The following is a 20,746-nucleotide window of genomic DNA, read 5'->3' on the forward strand; positions in this document are numbered from 1 at the left end:
CTGTGGATCTCACTGCATAGACGCAACATCCACAGTAGTAGGAACTGCCATGCACTGACCTGCACAAGCTCTTACACTGGACAGCAGCGGAGCTGCCAATCATCCTGCCCACGTGTCATGCCTCGTGCTGCAGTCAGGCTGGCTGCATCTCTCGCCAGCGCTCCATTTATTTACTCTGCCCCCATGGGCGCTCTTTTGGCTTCAGGGCCCAGTCGCCAATGCATCACCCACAGAGACCGCAGGGGCAACCACAGAAAGGAGCCTAGGTATCTACACAGGACAAATACAACCGAACCCCACCTGTGTGCACGCCCTCTGATAACCAAAACATATTTCCCGCCCGCAGAATGTGCTGCAACTTTAAAGGTTGTCGGTGGTTCACTGCCCAGGGTTTCAGGGTGTAAAGCACCACAATGCACCAAATACCAGACCTTCAAGAAGAAATGGAAGACACGCCGCATCAAACTCTCTCATCCGCCTCTCCTCGGCTGCACAGCAGACAGTGGTGCGGTGCTTGTTAAGCCATGCCAGTGCTCTGCCAAGCTGGCGGAGGGTGCCCAGTGCCCATGGTGCTTGGACTGGGGCGCTGCTGCAAGTGTCAGATGGGTGGACTCAGGGCTACTGTGCCACCTCGGAGTCATCCCGGGGGGCCTGTGCTGGTTGGGGTGATCCTGGGCCAGTGCCCATGGTGTTTGGACTGGGGCGTTGCTTCAACTGGCAGGTGGGTGGACTCAGGGGTACTATGCCACCTGGGAGTGGGAGCTTGTGCTGGTTGGGGTGCTCCTGGGCCAGTACCCATCGTGTTTGGGCTAGGGCGCTGCTTCAAGGGGCAGGTGGGTGGGCCTAGGGGGAGCTGTGCCACCTGGGAGTAATCATATGGGAGCCTGTGCCAGTTGGGGTGCTCCTGGGAGGCTGGAGCACACACGCAGGGCTCTGAAGGCTGAACACCGTGCTTCATCCCCCCACAGGCTGCGGCTTGAACGACTCCCCCGCGGGGCTGGCGGCCTACATCCTGGAGAAGTTCTCCACCTGGACAGACGCTGAATGGCGCCACTTGGATGACGGGGGGCTGGACAGGTGAGCTGCAGGGTCAGGGCCTGCTGGTGTTGCGGGAAGGGGTGGCAAAAGGGGCCGGGTGTGCCGGATGAGGGAACCCTTTAACTGCGACACAGAGAGCCTGACAGCCTCGTGCATGGAATGAGCAAAGCACCAATGGGAACAGGGGGAGTCTGAGAGCCCGGGAAGATGGGGGTGATGACCCCAGAGCGTGACTGCAGTCCAGGTGAATGAGGGTGCATGGAACCTAAGAGTAGAGAGAGCCGTCTGTCGAATCACGTGAAGCTCTCCTTTATTTATTTATTATTTTTTTAAATGCTATAGTTTAGTGTTAAACTTTTCGTTTGTCTCAATGTGGCAAGTTTCCTTTTCGTTTGTCTAGTTTTAGTATTTCTTGTAGAAAGCGCCATGTCATAAGGATGAGTTTGCCCATCTTTCTTCTGCTTCCATTGTTTGTTCTGCGATTTTGTAGTAGGCTCCGAATCTGGTTCTTTGTTCAGATAGAGTGTCGCATTCCATGAGGAGGTGGTATAGTGTTTCTGATTTCTGTGTGTTTGAACAGAATCGGCAGAAATGCTCTGTTGCAGGGATTTGTCTTGTTTTGGCCAGGTAAAATCTGGTTGGTATGATGTTCATCCGGATTTTAAGGTACGTTGTACAAATTTTATTATCGGGAAAAATGGTCAGATACGCTGGAAGTTCATTGATTGCTCGTATGTCTGTTTTGTAGTGTATGTTCAGCCTGTATTTTGTTTTTTCTTTGTTGGTTTTTATCCAATCATTTCTCATCAGCTTTAGTTTTGCGTGTTGAGGACGTAGTGTGAGCATTTCATGGGAGATTTCTTCGATTATCATCAGTCGTTCTAGGTTGTCTTTCCATTTGTTTAGAATTTAGAGTTATTTGGGCAGTTCCATGCTTCAAGTTTGTTCCATAGCTTTTGTCTGGAGATACCGTCGAAGGCCATATGTAGGTCTATAAAGGCTGCGTATATTGTTGTCGTATTCTGTATAGCTTCATGTTTAGTCAGATTCAGCAGAAGTAGATTGATGTTTCTACTCACATTCGGAGTGAAGCCAGTTTGTCTGGTTGTGAATCGGTGTGTTTCGGTTGCCCATTTTTTGAGTTTTTTCAAAAGGATGGATGCGAAAAGTTTCCCCAGGGGATCTATAAGTGCAATGGGATGGAAATTTGTAGGGTCGTCTCTTGGGCCTTGTTTGTGGATAGGCACCATTGTTGCTGTTTTCCATGACGATGGTGTCTGATTGAGGTTATTCATAAGTCTCATGATTTTGCTCATTAGAATTGCCCATGAGTGTGGGTCTTTCTTGATCATCGTGCTTGAGGTCCCGTCAGCTCTCCTTTATGGAAGCCTTGGGATGCCCCCCCTTCCACACTAGTACATTCCATGCTTGCACACACATCTAACACGCTCATATTTTAAACCAACAGGAAAATCCCTCTGGACGATCTTCTCACCAACGTGATGATCTACTGGGCGACGGGGTCCATTGTGTCATCCATGAGGTTCTACAAGGAGAACATCACCCGCGAGTACAACAAGACCCCGGATTTCAGGTATGAAACCACATGACGCAGAGCCTCTCACCTCTAGGGAGAAATTACTCAGGAAAGTGGGCTGCAGTGCAGAGCCTCTCACCTCTAGGGAGTAATGATTCAGGAAAGCGGGCTGCTGTGCAGAGCCTGTCACCCTCTAGGGAGTAATGCCTCAGGAAAGTGGGCTGCTGTGCAGAGCCTGCCAACATCTAGGGAGCAATGCCTCAGGAAAGTGGGCTGCAGTGCAGAGCCTCTCACCTCTAGGGAGTAATGATTCAGGAAAGTGGGCTGCTGTGCAGGGCCTGTCACCTGTAGGGACTAATAACTCAGGAAAGTGGGCTGCTGTGCAGAGCCTGTCACCCTCTAGGGAGCAATGCCTCAGGAAAGTGGGCTGCTGTGCAGAGCCTGTCACCCTCTAGGGAGCAATGCCTCAGGAAAGTGGGCTGCTGTGCAGAGCCTGCCACCATCTAGGGAGCAATGCCTCAGGAAAGTGGGCTGCAGTGCAGAGCCTCTCACCTCTAGGGAGTAATGATTCAGGAAAGTGGGCTGCTGTGCAGGGCCTGTCACCCGTAGGGACTAATAACTCAGGAAAGTCGGCTGCTGTGCAGAGCCTGTCACCCTCTAGGGAGCAATGCCTCAGGAAAGTGGGCTGCTGTGCAGAGCCTGTCACCCTCTAGGGAGCAATGCCTCAGGAAAGTGGGCTGCAGTGCAGAGCCTCTCACCTCTAGGGAGTAATGATTCAGGAAAGTGGGCTGCTGTGCAGGGTCTGTCACCCTCTAGGGAGTAATGACCCAGGAAAGTGGGCTGCTGTGCAGAGCCTGTCACCCTCTAGGGAGCAATGCCTCAGGAAAGTGGGCTGCAGTGCAGAGCCTCTCACCTCTAGGGAGTAATGATTCAGGAAAGTGGGCTGCTGTGCAGGGGCTGTCACCCTCTAGGGAGCAATGACCCAGGAAAGTGGGCTGCTGTGCGGAGTCTGTCACTTCTAGGGAATAATGACTCAGGAAAGTGGGCTGCAGTGCAGAGCCTCTCACCCTCTAGGGAGCAATGCCTCAGGAAAGTGGGCTGCTGTGTAGAGCCTGTCATCCTCTAGGGAGCAATGACTCAGGAAAGTGGGCTGCTGTGCAGAGCCTCTCACCCATAAGGAGCAATGACTCAGGAAAGTGGGCTGCTGTGCAGAGCCTGTCACCCTCTAGGGAGTTATGACTCAGGAGAGTGAGCTGCTATGCAGAGCCTGTCACCCGTAAGGAGTAATGACTCAGGAAAGTGGGCTGCTATGCAGAGCCTGTCACCCATAAGGAGTAATGACTCAGGAAAGTGGGTTGCTGTGCAGAGCCTGTGACCCTGTAGGGAGTAATGACTCAGGAAATTGAGCTGCTATGCAGAGCCTGTGACCCTGTAGGGAGTAATGCCTCAGGAAAATGGGCTGCTGTGCAGGGCCTGTCTCCCGCAGGGAGTAATGCCTCAGGAAAATGGGCTGCTATGCAGAGCCTGTCACCTCTAGGGAGTTATGACTCAGGAAAGTGGGCTGCTATGCAGAGCCTGTCACCTCTAGGGAGCTATGACTTAGGAAAATGGGCTGCTGTGCAGGGCCTGTCACCTCTAGGGAGCAATGACTTAGGAAAATGGGCTGCTGTGCAGGGCCTGTCACCTCTAGGGAGCAATGACTCAGGAAAGTGGGCTGCTGTGAAGAGCCTGTCACCCTGTAGGGAGAAATGACTCAGGAAAGTGGGCTGCTCTGCAGAGCCTGCCACCTCTGGGGAGTTATGACTCAGGAAAGTGGGCTGCTATGCAGAGCCTCTCACCCGTAAGGAGTAATGACTCAGGAAAGTGGGCTGCTGTGCAGAGCCTGTCACCCTCTAGGGAGTTATGACTCAGGAAAGTGGGCTGCTATTGAAGGGGCCCCTGAGGGACCCTCGGATGTGGAAACAAGGCACAGTCACCACACACACAAATAGATACGCCAGACACGAGGTTCTGTTCCCAAAATTTAGGGTTTATTGCAATACAAAATAGTCCCAGTTGGCCAAGTGGTCCCACGCCCGCGACGTGTGTCTAACAGACCTCGGGGGACGCAAGAGAGGTGCGAGACGTACACAGTTACATATATACAAACGGAGCATCTTACAATCAGTAATGACACATTTCTTGCCGCCCCCAATTCATCTCCCTTTGAATTAGAGCCGATGATTGACCAGTGTGACAAATATGACACCTTAGACCACCATATTTAGTAACAGTTTGCAATCTCCATTTTTACAGACACCATTCTTTGTTTGCGAGAACACAGCGTTTCTGTTTTCATGGGCAAGCTGCGCGTAGGAGACTGGCACAAGTTTCGATTCTCGCTCTAGAATTCAGCCCGCTCTCCAGGGCCTCACTGAGCTCAGGAAGGGGGGCCGTAAAGAAGAACATAATTCAACTCTTTAAATGCTAGTTTCGTACATTGCTATTCTTTCAGGAGACTCGCTGGCATTCGTATACTGATTAACTGCCTTGCTCCCTGTCTTCAAGGATACGTGAGGGAGGGAATCGGGAATTCCTGTCTGGCTCTCCGGTGTAATGTTTCGACATGTTTCTTAGCCTTGGACCATTGAAGAGAAATAATATCTACAGCAAAGCAGTTTTACATGAGGCAAAGGAGCAACGTTAGAGAGAGCAGAGAGAGAAAACAAAATGGCGATTCTGGTCATCTTAAAATGGCTTCACTCTAGTTAAACTAATAGCTACGTTATAACTAATGACTAATGAATATATATTCTTACACTGTAAATGAGGCGGTTGGTCTTCAGCCAACCAATTATCATTCATTTCTGGACCCTCAAGGGGTGCTTAGTTTTTCTGGACTGACAAACCCTCCTCTTGGCTGTAAACCAAACGTCTCATCCATACATTGCATCCCCCTGCAACCAAGTATTTGGATTAGATACGGAATCTGATTCAAATTCGGACTCATGTACACTTGTTGTCTCCTCGTTATTATTATCAATATCAATTGCCATGAATTCTTTAATGGTTTCAGATTCGTTACTATGGCGAGTGCTTGGTTTAGTAATGTTTTTTCGTTTCATCATTTGTACACACTCTTCGCTAATTTCAGTACATATTATGGGGAGACAATGTATGCAACAACAACATGTCACTAATATTCCTAGGATTGCTACTAGGATTGCAAATAGTTTCCATCCCAAGGATCGAAACACTTCCCCGAACCAGGAGCTTATGTTCAATTCCCAACCGCCTTCAGGGGGGTGAAGATCAGAACTTAACACATGCAATTTTCTTATCGCCTCAAAAATCGTGGGGGATGAGTCACTTACAAATACGCAGCACGCTGATCCCACGATTTTGCAAACACTGCCGCAATCAACTAAAATTATATCAAGGGCCATTCTATTTTGTAGTGACATTAATCTAATTCCTTTTTCTTCAAGAGTCATATTATACAATAAATCAGTGGTTCCATTTATTGTTTCTTCTAATATCCTAGACAGTCGTTTTATGTTATAAGAGTTTATCGCCTGGCCCCAAAATGGTATGAATGATTTTGCTATGTCCTCTATAATCAACCCGTCTTCAATATTACGGCGAGGTCGTGACCTCGTCAATTTGGTTATGTCTGATGTTTTTAAAAGAAACACCCCAGGGAACAGAAATCCCAAATAACACGCACCTCCCCAGTTCCTAGGTAACCAAGGATATGCTTTTTCTCCACATATAAAGTACACAGGATCTCCCACATATATTGGTTCCACTTCTTTATCAAGGAATGCTATATTCCTGCATCTGGTAAATGTTCCTACCTGGAAAGAACCCTTTTTCTTTAGACAGAATGGGACAGAATGAGGGTTATAATTCACTGTATATGAAGGGGGTTCCACATCCTTATTCCCATGTGGGTTCATGTGGAACGTGATCACAGAAGTTTTATAAGATACAGACAATCTATCCTGTGGCATTATTGCTGGTGTAATTAATCGTCTTTTTTGGAACATGGAGCAACCCACCAGTTTCATAATCACTTCCTCAAATTAATTCATATTTGTTTTATCTAGTTGACCGGTTTCACTTTTGTTCCATTTCCTATAATATAGGGCACTCAGAGAAGCATAACATGCAGAAGTTAAGGGCAGGGGCTGTACATACCATCCTATTCCCTGACCACCATGCTGCGGCAGGTTGGCACAAACCCAACAATTATTTTTTCTTAGGATTGAGTGTGTCATATTCATTATTAACAGGAATGTGTTGTTCCCATATCCTTCCCTATGTTTCTCTTCCATTGGGGACAAGGTATAGGAAATCACATGGACTGGGCTTTCCGTTGTGGAAATGTTCATCATGGGCAAAAGTACTTCAAGAGGGTGCATTTCCTCTAGGTACCATAACACTGTTGTGGTCAACACTGGGGCTAATATACTCATTATGCACATTACTATGGTTAGACCCAGCATACAATTCTTTTTACCATGTGCTTTTTTCACCTTATTATGTACTACGTTTAACTCGCTATCAGCATTGGTGCAAGAGGAGGCATTTGCTGGTTCCGACATTCTTCTCTCGTACTTCTACTTCCGCTGTGCTCGTTTGTAATATTGTTTGCTCTTGTGCTTCTCCGGATGTTGAAATAGTTCAATCAATGTCTACAATCTTTTTATGCCAGTTTTATGTCTGCCTGGATTGCCTATTCCTCTGGCAAGGCCTCTGTGTATTTTGCACATCGCTCTACAATTTCAGAGCAGCTTCCTTTGTACCACGTGCGCCCCGCCCCGCTTGTTCACTCGGGTTCCTGACACATGGATTTAGCACAGAGGAGTTGCGTTTCGTGAGCTGTCTGATTTGCACAACTCTTACACCACCCTCCTATAGGCCTCCGGTTCCCACTTCATCCGAAAATAGGAAACAGAGGCAAGAAATTGACCAAGAGATGAAAAATGAGATCACTCCTTCTTTCTGCTCCGCAGGTTGTACCGATTTGCTCCTGGTACCGTGTGATCAACAAACAGTGTGGGTGCACTTCCGGTCCGGAGCTTGGAGTCAGCCTGGGGCACAATGGCAGATGATGATGGGTGCCCAGGGGACAATGCAGGCTGTGGCGCAACAGAAGATGGTGGGCGCCACAGAGGTATGCGCTTGATGTCGGCCAGCAGAGATGCAGAATCTGCTGGACAACGTTGAGGCACTCTTTGCTCTTCCGTTTTTATGGCAATCTCATCAGGCTTTGTTTCAGGATCAGGCAGTTTCTGTGGCAAGGGACTGGCAATGGCATTTTTCGTTTCTGGAACTACTGCTATCTCTTTCTGGTCTTTGTCCCAATCAGTTGACGTGTCGAATGGCGATGGGACTTTCTTGGCGTGCGTGGCATGAATCCACGCCTTGCGTCCATCACGCGTAATGCTGTCTGCGTGGTTAAAAGTACCTGGTAGGGTCCATGCCACCTGGGTGCCAGCGATGTTTTCCGCTCATAGTTTCTGATGAGCACCCATTTTCCTGGCTCCAATGCATGTTCTGGGCCAGTATACCGCACCGATAATGCCTCCTGCACCTGCTGATGAATCAAACGCAGTTTTTTTTACTAACAAATTACAATAAATGCTGAGTACAGGGTATTCTGCCTCACACGTTTTCTTAGGCTGAGGTGCGCACCACACATTTGCCAGTCTCCCCATTATAATCTCATAGGGGGAGAGGCCAGTTCTTGCCTGCACTGACATTCGCATGCACAGTAACGCTATTGGTAATGCATCTACCAGGATTAATTTGCTACCTGCGCAGATCTTACTGATTTTGGATTTCAAAATTCCATTATGGCGTTCTATAAAACCGGCTGAACTCGGATGTCTCAAACAATGGAATCGCTTATCGATCTGCAATCCTGCACAAATCTGCATTATCACTGCACCTACAAAGTGCGGACCATTGTCCGACCATATGACACGGGGCAGACCAAAGCGAGAGAAATACTCTTTTAGCATTACCTTTGCCGTGCTCATGGCTGTGCAATCTTTTAAGGGATATGCTTCTACCCATTTGCTGAATACACATATGATCACCAGAACGTATTTCAGATTTTGGCATCTCTCCATCTCTATGAAGTCAAAGTGAATCACTTCGAATGGCATAGAGGGAGGTCCAAAACTTCCTGTTGGAGTCACTGTTCCATTTCCCACATACGCATTTGACAACATCCAATTCCCATTGTTTTTCTCCACCCAGCAACCCTCCAAATCCAGTTCTGCAGAGCCCTTGGCCCATCCCTGTATTTCTCTCGGCGGTAGCTTCCGCCTGCATTTCTTTAACAGTCACAATTCCATTTTCTGTCATGCAGGGCACTTCCTCCGATTGTACTGTCAACATTTTTGTACTCAAATCAGTAGCAGTCTGTTTCACAATCTTGTCTGCAAATGCGTTTCCTTCTCCCACTTTACATGTTACTTTTTTATGCGCCTCTCATTTCACTATTGCCAGGTGTTTTGGACACGTAAGTGCAGACAGTAATCGCACAATCAGAGGGCCATGTTGAATTCCAGCCCCATGGGATGTTAAGAAACCTCTCTCGCCCCAAAATCGTCCAAAATCATGAACTACGCCAAAGGCATACTGGCTATCAGTATAGATATTTATGCTCACGTTCTCCGAAATTTCACAAGCTCTTGTTAAAACAATTATCTCTGCTGCTTGGGTGGAGTTAAGGAATTCTTTTACTCTCCACAACACTTTTTAATGTCGTAACAGCATATGTGGCAGTTGATGTGCCATCAGGTAGTTTAAAACAGGAGCCGTCACAAAACAGTTCCCCATCTGGTTCTTTTAGTGGTATGTCACTCAAATCAATTCTCCCTTTTGTTTCTTCCTCAGTAACCATTAGGCAATCATGGGGAGGCAATTCAGTCCCACCACTGTTTTCTCCGGGCATTGGCATTAATTCTGCTGGATTCAAAGCGCTACACCTCATAATTTGGATGTTGGGTGCGAACAATACAATTTCATATCTAGTCAATCTATCAGAGGTGAGGTGTTGCGTCTGTGTTCTATTGAGTAGAACATCTATGGCATGTGGCACCATCAAAATTAAGGTGTGCCCCAAAACCATCCCTTCTGTTTATTTCACTGACGCAGCAGCCGCTGCAACAGCTCGCAAACATTGTGGTAGTGCGTGCATTACAGGGTCCAGCGCAGAAGAAAAATAGCGGCACGGCCTATTTCTTCCACCTTGTTCCTGTGTTAAGACAGACAACGCGCATCCTTCATTCTCATGCACAAATAGCCTAAAAACCTTTTCATAATTCGGTGTGCCCAAAACTGGAGCAGAACTCAAAATAGTTTTTAGCGAATCAAATGCTTTTTGACATTATTCATTCCACTGCAAAAGCATCACAGCATCCTTTTTTGTTAATTCCACCATTGGTTTCACAATCAAATCGAAGTTTATAACCCATTGACGACAATAAGAAGCCATCCCTATTATCGCTCTCACACCTTTCTGTGTTGTTGGAATAGGCATACCAGAAATACTCTTTATTCTCTCCAGTGTTAATCTTCTCCCTTCCTTTGAGAGTAGGTAACCCAAATAAGCTACTTCTTTCTGACAGTACTGGAATTTCTTTAGGCTTGCTTTATGGCCATGCGTGGCTAGATGAGTCAATTATAGAACAGTACCTTCTTTACATATCTCCTCCGTATCAGCAGCGATTAGTAAATCGTCAATGTATTGTAACAATACACAATCTGCTGGTAAATCTAACATGTCCAACTGCTCTTTCAACGCTCTACTGTATATGCTCAGACTTTCAGTATAGCCTTGTGGAATGCGTGTGAATGTGAATGATCGTCCTCATAGAGTGAAGGCAAATAAATATCTGCTTTCTTTGTGTACTGGAATGCTGAAGAAAGCGTTTTTCAAATCAACAACACTAAAGTATTCTGCCGAAGCAGGGATCATTGTCAAGATCGTAGAGACGTCTGGCACTAAGGGGAATTTGGGATCTACCACTTTGTTCAGTGCACGGAGATCAATTATGAAACGATACGGTACCTCGTTACGCCCTTTCTTGTACACGGGAAGAATGGGGCTGTTATGTACACTACCTGTAATCTCTTCAATCACTCCCAATTTCACCAAAATATACGGTAGCGTTATTCCTTCTTTCAATGTAATTTTTTCTGGCTCTATTTTCAAACATCCCACATCATTGTCATTCACGGCCCAAATGCAAGTTGGCACTGTACTCAATTGCCCTGTTAAGGGTTCCGCCATAAATTCAGAAATCGGCATAGTCTGGGGAGAAATAGTCAGATATACCCCATCTGGTGTACAATGGATAACTGCGCTTAGTTTTTTCAATAGATTCAATCCTAAAAGATTCTCCCCACAATGCTCTGTTAAAAGAAATGGACAATGTTCAGTAAAAGGCCCTATTGTCACTGCCACTGATTTGGACTCGGGGTTTATTACTGGGGTACCTGCGAACCCTACTGAGATATTTTGTCGCCCTGACAGAGGTATGTCTGGAACCAAGTGATGATCTATCGAGCAATTTTGTGCCCCCGTATCTACGAGGAATCTATGCTCATCATTCCCGATTTTTATCTCTACGTAGGGTCCTTTCTGGTTCATGGAAATTGACACTGGTTCCGACCCATGTCCTGGGCTGTCCTATTGGGGTGACAACATCTCATCCGATGTGTAGTCACCACTGTTATTATAGTATGCACCTGTCTGGTTATCAAAAATGTTCCCCCCTCTCCCTCTATTTCCCATTTGTGCACCTTGCTGATTTTGACTCTGAATAGTTTGATGCGGAGCCTGGCCTTGATTCTGTGCACCATTCCCTTGATTATTCTGATGCTGCTGCATATGATTTCTGTTGTGACCATTTGTTCCCATGTGCCCTCTGTGAGGCCTTCTCTGACTATATCTGCCTCTATTTTGCAAATGCGGACATTGTGCCCGCCAGGGTCCTTCTTCTCTGCAGTATGCACATTGATTTAATCCCAAAGGCCTCCATGCATATTCAAATTTCCCCTACTCTGTGCATTTCCCCTTCCCCTGTGGTGTCCTGAAATTTGCTGGAGTAACACCCGTGTTTTCAAGTTTGTTCTATCCTTTGCTTCTCTTTCCTTCTCGGTATTTACCCGGTTCTCATAATATTGGGCCATATGTAATACTTCTCCTAGCGTTTCTGCTTGCCATGCACTTTCTGAAGTCATTATCAAATTTTGAATCGGAAGTATTAATCCCCTCACATATTTATCCACAAATAGCCTTTTCCCTGCTTCCGTACTCACATCCTGTCCACTGAAATCTGTAAATATCTCTTTGAATCTGTTGAAATAATCTGTGGACAACTCGTTTTTACCTTGAACACACGCCGTCATCTTGTCCCATTGAATTCTTTTCTCTGGGACCAATTCTTTTAACTTCTGTACTATTCGTGCTGGTAATGCTAACATATTCGCCCCTGGCTGTGCACCCACTGCTTTATTTTTATCTTCCAGTATTGCATTTTCCCACGTGGCGCCATAGGCCATCTCATCATATACCTTTCTTAATCATTGTCCGCTGGCAAAATTACGGGGAATATTAGATCTATATCACCCATCGTGAACACTGAAGACTGCAATAAAGACTCCACTTCTTTATAAAAACCTGATGGATTTTTTCGTATGTAAGGGATGGTCTGTTTTATATTATTCACTTCCTGTCTAGAGAAGGGAACGTGCACATATTGGGCTGTGTAATGTGCTGGGATTACCACAGGTGGCACACTGCCTACTGCAGGAGTCTCTACCTTCGGTACAAAGGTAGGGGGCACTTCCCTCATGGGGAAAGCCACACTCACTATTCCTCCCCCGTCTCTCATATGCAACAATATTCCCAAGTCGAGGGATAAGGCTGTCTCTCCTGTTCCCCGTTCCATCGCTCTCTTATATACCGCCAACAATTCAGGAGGCTCACCTTCTCCTCGCTTATATCTTTGTTTATCAAATATTTAACCATGCACTGCTGGTGACGCAAATCGCTGCTTTCTACCCCTCTCAATTTTCTTTCTCTTATTCCCCAGTGTGGCGAGTACTTCAGAATACTCTTCATCCAATTCATTCTTCATTTCAAACAGTCGCTTCACATGCTCTTCTATTTCTTCATCTCTCCCTCCACAACGGGCTAATGCATTCAAATCCAACAATCATTGCGGTGGTAACTTCCCAATTAACTTTTTCCATTGTCCCGACAAATATTCCCCCATGCATTCCAACAATACCTGTCTTTCGTTGTTTCTTCTGAAGTGATATTGGGACGCTAGCGTGGATGCCTCATCATTATCGTCTATATACATTTCTGCCTGTTCTTGCAGCTCACGCTTTCTCTCCTTACTGATTGCGCTGCGAGTTACTCTCGTACATTCATTCTGTTCAATTCCACTCATGGGAGGGGCAGTCGGGACATTGGCACCCCCTTGATCAGGAGGTGCAGAGGGGGCAGTGAGAGTGGGATCCGTCTGCTGGGGCCGTGGTAATTGCGAAACACTCGGGGCTGGCTGGCTCGTGGGCAGTGCAGTGTCTGATGTAGCCTGTGGCTGTGCTGGTGTTGGGAGGGGCTGAGCAACGGGAGGGGGTTGAGCGGCGGCTACTGCCATAGTCTTTTTAGTTTCACTCCTCGGGCCCTGTTTTGTTTCACTTAAGATTCTGTTTATTAATTTGTCCGATGAGTGTAGCTCTCTTTGTGGATATATTGTTTCTATGTTTAATTCATTGCGCCGCCTTGTCTTTCTCAAGCTATTACTCCACTCCTCCTCCTCCTTCTCCTCAGCTTTCTCCGTCTTTGACTTATGCCTGCGCGCATGTTTCTCTCTACTTATAAATCGGAGCATTGCTTCCCTCCTCCAGTCCCTAAGGATATCAAGTGCCCCAGGGTGTGCTCTCTTACTTATCAACACCTTTTCCAGATTATCTATACGTTCCATCTCAAAACTCCCATCCCTCTGCCTCTGAAAATGTTCCTATTTTCTGGTTTGCTTATGCCAAGTTTCACAAAACATTATCGCTCCCATACCATACTTTATGTACATATCATAAGCCGGCGTTCCTCCCGGAGGTGCTTCCTGGCCAGTTTCCAAAGATTGTTCACCGCAGCGGAAAAATCCTGCTAAGGTGGACAATACCCCAGGCATGTTTTAACCTTACCCTTGGCTAATCAAAATTACTCTGGGTGTTTGGTTTTGCAAAATCAACTCTCAACCAATATCAGGATCACTTACGAATCGGGGCACGACTCACCCGATTAATCAATTTGTCTTTTTAAGACACAATTCGTCCATACACTGACGCAACCAATGACGTCGTCTCTGCGTATCTCGGCTCTGCCTCCTTTCGAGACCCTTGCCTCCTTGTTCACTGGCCAGGGACGTCGATCAAGGATCAGCTGTGTGCAGATCTGCAGCAAGGAATCTCATCACTTACGCAGGGCGCCCCGAACACCTCTTGATCCCGGCTTGATCGCTCCCGTCCTCGCCGTTCTTACCGCCTTCCTTATTTTGCAACGTACACGATGGAACAAGTGGGGGAGGGTCCCTATTCAGGCACCATCTTGAAGGGGCCCCGGAGGGACCCTCGGATGTGAAAACAAGGCACAGTCACCACACACGAATAGATACGCCAGACACGAGGTTCTGTTCCCAAAATCTAGGGTTTATTGCAATACAAAATAGTCCCAGTTGGCCAAGTGGTCCCACGCCCCGCGACGTGTGTCTAACAGACCTCGGGGGACGCAAGAGAGGTGCGAGACGTACATCAGTTACATATATACAAACGGAGAATCTTACAATAAGTAATGACACATTTGATGCCGCCCCCAATTCATTTCCCTTTGGATTAGAGGCGATGATTGACCAGTGTGACAAATGAGACCTTAGACCACCATATTTAGTAACAGTTTGCAGTCTCCAGTTTTACAGACACCATTCTTTGTTTGCGAGAACACAGCATTTCTGTTTTTCATGGGCAAGCTGCGCGTAGGAGACTGGCACATACCAGGCCTCACTATCTCTAAGTTTCGATTCTCGCTCTAGAAGTCAGCCCGCTCTCCGGGGCCTCACTGTGCTCAGAAAGGGGGGCCGTAAAGAAGAACATAATTCAACTCTTTAAATGCTAGTTTCGTACATTGCTATTCTTTCAGGAGACTCGCTGGCATTCATGTACTGATTAAATGCCTTGCTCCCTGTCTTCAATGATACGTGAGGGAGGGAATCGGGCATTCCTGTCTGGCTCTCCGGTGTAATGTTTCAACATGTTTCTTAGCCTTGGACCATTGAAGCGAAATAATATCTACAGCAAAGCAGTTTTACATGAGGCAAAGTAGCAACATTAGAGAGAGCAGAGAGAAAAAACAAAATGGCGATTCTGGTCATCTTAAAATGGCTTCACTCTAGTTAAACTAATAGCTACGTTATAACTAATGACTAATGAATATATATTCTTACACTGTAAATGAGGCGGTTGGTCTTCGTTTTTCTGGACTGACACTATGCAGAGCCTGTCACCCGTAAGGAGTAATGACTCAGGAAAGTGGGCTGCTGTGCAGAGCCTGTGACCCTGTAGGGAGTAATGCCTCAGGAAAATGGGCTGCTGTGCAGAGCCTGTCACCCACAGGGAGTAATGCCTCAGGAGAATGGGCTGCTATGCAGAGCCTGTCACCTCTATGGAGCAATGACTCAGGAAAGAGGGCTGCTACGCAGGGCCTGTCACCTCTAGGGAGCAATGACTCAGGAAAGTGGGCTGATGTGAAGGGCCTGTCACCTCTAGGGAGCAATGACTCAGGAAAATGTGCTGCTGTACAGGGCCTGTCACCTCTAGGGAGCAATGACTCAGGAAAGTGGGCTGCTGTGAAGAGCCTGTCACCCCCTAGGGAGAAATGACTCAGGAAAGTGGGCTGCTATGCAGAGCCTGTCACCTCTAGGGAGTTATGACTCAGGAAAGTGGGCTGCTCTGCAGGGCCTGTCACCCTCTAGGGTGCAATGACTCAGGAAAGTGTGCTGCTGTGCAGGGCCTGTCACCTCTAGGGAGTAATGACTCAGGAAAATGGACTACTGTCCAGAGCCTCTCACCTCTAGGGAGTAATGACTCAGGAATGTGGGCTGCTCTGCAGAGCCTGTCACCCTCTAGGGAGCAATGACTCAGGAGAGTGGACTACTGTCCAGAGCCTCTTACCTCTAGGGAGTAATGACTCAGGAATGTGGGCTGCTCTGCAGAGCCTCTCCCCTCTAGGGAGCAGTGCCTCAGGAAAGTGGGCTGCAGTGAAGGGCCTGTCACCCTCTAGGGAGCAATGCCTCAGGAAAGTGGGCTGCAGTGCAGTACCTCTCACCTCTAGGGAGCAATGACTCAGGAAAGTGGGCTGCAGTGCAGCACCTCTCACCTCTAGGGAGCAATGACTCAGGAAAGTGGGCTGTTGTGCAGAGCCTGTCACCTCTAGGCAGTAATGACTCAGGAAACTGGGCTGCAGTGCAGAGTCTGTCACTCTAGGGAGCAATGACTCAGAAAAGTGGGCTGCAGTGCAGCACCTCTCACCTCTAGGGAGCAATGACTCAGGAAAGTGGGCTGCTGTGCAGGGCCTGTCACCCTCTAGAGAGCAATGACTCAGGAAAGTGGGCTGCTGTGCAGGGCCTGTCACCCTCTAGAGAGCAATGACTAAGGAAAGTGGGCTGCAGTGCAGCACCTCTCACCTCTAGGGAGCAATGACTCAGGAAAGTGGGCTGTTGTGCAGAGCCCGTCACCTCTAGGCAGTAATGACTCAGGAAACTGGGCTGCAGTGCAGAGTCTGTCACCTCTAGGGAGCAATGACTCAGGAAAGTGGGCTGTTGTGCAGAGCCTGTCACCTCTAGGGAGCAATGACTCAGGAAAGTGGGCTGTTGTGCAGAGCCTGCCGCTCTTAGAGAGTAAATACATAGGAAACTGGGCTGTTGTGCACACCCCCACCCCAGGCATACACCTCCCACTCCACACACCCTCCCTCTCCATAACGCATACACCCAACCACACGCACAACAAAACACCCACCCAGACATGCACACACTGCACACAAACACACACTAGACATACACACCCTCCCTCCCCACACACACCCTTCCTCCCTCCACAAACCCCCACACACACCAATGTCCTCCTCAAACCCAGCCCGCATACACACCCCCCCGCCCCTCCCCCCACACACACACACAATCCCTCCCAAAACACATACACTCGCCCCCCAGACACCCACACCCACCCCCCCAGACACCCACACCCACCCCCCCAGACACCCACCCCCACCCCACCCCCAGACACACACACACACCTGCCCCCCCCAGACACACACACCCGCACTCCCCAGACACACACACCCGCACTCCCCAGACACACACCTGTCCACCACCACCCCTGCCCAGACACACACGCCAAACCCTCACCCCCATCACCCCAAACCCTCGCCCCCTCTCAGGGACATCGGGATAGAACGTCAAGGAGAGTAGTTGGGTATTTTAGGCAGATATGAGAAGAACAGGAGAAAGGAAGAGAATGTTGCAAATATGTTTGCCCTGTAATGTCAATGGTGATCTTGTGAACTGAGGCAGGGCTTATTCCGGAGCATGTGCGTATGTATGGGGACCTCCACACTGATGGACAGACTACATCCTGGGATATACAATCACATTGGGGGTTGGGGGGGGGGGCTCCTCTATACGAAGGCATGGGGGCATTCTGACTGCATCCTAATGTGCAGTTCCAGTATGAACCTGTGTACGTACTGAGTGGGTCAAAGTGCATTGTGGGACACGTAGTCCTTTTGGGGAGGGCTTTGAATTTAGGTAGAGTGCATATTTCCGGGTACACAGTGATGCAAAATACATTCTGGTGCACATCGAGGGCCTTTTTGGAAAGGTGATCTTGTGGGCACTTCCAGAGAGAGGGGGCTACAGTGGTGGGGAAGCGTCTGAACTGGTATACAGTCTTTTCATCGAAATCATTTTAATCGAGATTTTTCATCTAAACATATTTACTGAAAGAATTTTACATCGAAAAAATGTTTCACTGAATTTTCCGATGACGTAAATATTTTTAGAGCAAAAAGCTCTCGAATGAAAATACTCGCTGACACTGCACAAGTTAGAGGGAGCTGTGCAGTGCTGAATTAGATTGTTACTGTATGTATCTTTTCAGCACTGCTCCCTCTGACTTGTGTAGTGTCAGCGAGTCATTTCAGAATTGGAGACTTATTTTATTGGGGGTTTGGTGGGGACCCGCCCCCAATACAAAAATAAAATACAAGTCTCCAGTTCTGAAATTACTCGCTGACACTACACAAGTTAGAGGGAGCTGTCCAGTGCTGAACTAGATTGTTACTATCTACTTCAGCACTGGACAGCTCCCTATGACTTTATGCATGTTTTGCTGATTCTTTTTTTTTTTTTACATAAAATGCAGTTACCGATTTTACATTCAGAAAATGAAAAGTGTTTACAGTGGAGTAACTTTGCTGAAAATGTTGGGTGGGACATGACATCTGAAGAAAAGGTGCCCCAGCCAAATGAATGGGGAAAAAATAGTGTGCCATGAAAGTTGGGTGGGACAAACACCCCTGCCCCCCCTACAATTACGCCCATGAGTGTTTATATGTCAAAACTGTTTTCGGTAAAAGTGTTTCAATTTATATAAACTCTTTTCACTTTATGTATGTAAATTCAGTGAAAGCTATTCAGTAAAACATGTCTTCGAAAAAAAAAAATGTTTTCGATGTAAAGACATGGAACCGCCTGAACTGCGCGAGTTCCTGTGAGGCTTAGAACCTTGGTGTCATCTTCGACTCCACACTCTCCTTCTCTCCTCACATCTCTGATGCCTCTAAGAAGTCACACTACCAGCTGCACTTCCTCAGAGGTATTCTGCCTTTCCTCACTTTCCCCCAGAAGATTACTGTCTCCAGAGCCCTGTTTTTCTCTAGACTGGACTATTGCAACCGCCTATTTCTAAATCTTCCTGCCTCTACTCTTCGACCTTTACAACCTATCCAGAGCAGGACAGCAAGACTTATCCTTGCCTCAAGCCCAGGAATTGTATCTCTGAAAACTCTTCACTGGCTCCCGTGGCTGCAAGGATTACATTCAAAACCCTCTGCATTGTCCACAAGGCTTTCTGGGGCCTGGGTCCAAAATACCTTCAGCTATCGCTCTGTAAATACCTCCCCTCTCGAGCTCTTCGCTCCTCTACCTCCAACTCCCTCAGGGTCAGCCGTTTTCTAAAGAAATGAGCTGTGGGTAGATCTCTGTCTTCGGCTGGGGCCTCCCCCTGGAACAGCCTCCCTGCCACTTTAAAACTTGAGGAGAACTTTCTCCGGTTCCGGAAGCACCTCAAGACCTTCCTCTTTTCTTCTGCCTTTGCTCCCCCTCTCCCCTGCTGATCTGTTCTCTCTTGGCACCGTGCACCTGGCCACCATATGTCCTCCGGGCCCAGGTACCTGCTCATCCTGCCACCCTCCCGCACTGCCTCCGGGCCACCCCTTGTACTGGGGTCTGTATCTGCACCCATACAGCCCCCCCCTTTTTCTTCCTGCACTTATCAGACTGACCCTGTCTGCTGCCTTAAACCTAGCACTTGCAAATTGCTGGCTGCACTACCACTGTTTGTTGCCTTTATTATTTATTTATTGTTATTTATCTGTTTCTCCTCTGCTTCGCACTTTCCACCTCTCCCCCCTTCCGTGCACTTTTCCCCTCCCCCTCTCCCATGCACTTGCGCGCTCTCAATGTTACTGGTCCTAGTAAGATCCCAGTTTTGTTCTCCCCTGTTCCCCTCCCTTGCCTTGTCGCACTCTGAAACACTTGTGTACGAGCACGATAGAAATAAAATATCAATATCAATATGATGCCAGTACCTCCGCATAAAAGGCTACACATTGCATACAATGACTGTACCTTCGCCTAACAGGCTGCTCATTGCATATGATGGCAGTACCTCCGCAAAGCGGCTGCGCATTGCATATGATGGCAGTACCTCCACATATGAGGCTGCAGATTGCAGTTGATGACTGTATCTTTGCATAAGAGGCTGCACATTACATATGATGGCAAAACATGTGCATTAGAGGCTAAACATTGCATATGATGGCAGTACCTCAACATTAGAGACTGCACATTGCATATGATGGCAGTACCTTTGCATAAGAGGCTGCACATTGCATATAATGATTGTACCTCCACATAAGAGGCTGCCCATTGCATATGGTGACAGTACCTCCGCATGATAGGCCGCACATTGCATATGATGACTGTACCTCTGCATAAGAGGCTGGATATTGCATATCATGACTGTAACTCTGCATAAGAGGCTGCACATTGCATACTATTGTACCTCTGCATAAGAAGCTGGATATTGCATATGATGACTGTACCTCTGCATAAGAGGCTGCACATTACATACATATGATGGCAGTACCTCTGCATAAGAGGCAGCACATTTCATATTAAGACTGTACCTACGCATAAGAGGCTGCACATTGCATATGATGGCAGTACCTCAGCAGTAGAGGCTGCGCATTGCATATAATGGCAGAACCTCTACATTAGAGGCTGCACGTTGCATATAATGGCAGAACCTCTGCATTAGAGGCTGCACATTGCATATAATGGCAGAACCTCCGCAGTAGAGGCTGCATGTTGCATATGATGGCAGTACCTGTGCATTAGAGGCTACACATTGCATATGATGGCAGTACCTGTGCATTAGAGGCTGTACGTTGCATATGATGGCAGTACCTTTGCATAAGAGGCTGCACATTGCATATGATGGCAGAGCATCTGCATTAGAAGCTGCACATTGCATATGATGTCAGTACCTCTGCATCTGAGGCTGCACATTGCATATGAGAGCAGTACCTTTGCATAAGAGGCTGCACATTGCCTATGATGGCAGTACCTCAGCATTAGAGGCTGCACATTGCCTATGATGGCAGTACCTCAGCATTAGAGGCTGCACATAGCATATGATGGCAGTACCTCAGCATTAGAGGCTGCACATTGCATATATTGAATGTACCTTTGTATATGAGGCTGCAGATTGCATATGAGGGCAGTACCTTTGTATATGAGGCTGCAGATTGCATATGAGGGC

General features: G+C 47.5%; 1 protein-coding gene across 1 annotated transcript in view; it reads left to right on the forward strand.

The window, feature by feature from the left end:
- Positions 1–20,746, forward strand: part of LOC138468326 (epoxide hydrolase 1-like) — a 174,735-nt gene that overhangs the window by 138,467 nt on the left and 15,522 nt on the right. Inside the window, exons 7-8 of the mRNA XM_069608835.1 lie at positions 969–1,077; positions 2,507–2,632. Of these exons, the coding sequence (XP_069464936.1) occupies positions 969–1,077; positions 2,507–2,632 (235 nt within the window). The remainder of the gene's footprint in view (positions 1–968; positions 1,078–2,506; positions 2,633–20,746) is intronic.

This window comes from Ambystoma mexicanum, chromosome 4q, assembly GCF_040938575.1.
Source record: "Ambystoma mexicanum isolate Mex_15411 chromosome 4q, UKY_AmexF1_1, whole genome shotgun sequence".
In the NCBI taxonomy this organism is placed as follows: domain Eukaryota; kingdom Metazoa; phylum Chordata; class Amphibia; order Caudata; family Ambystomatidae; genus Ambystoma; species Ambystoma mexicanum.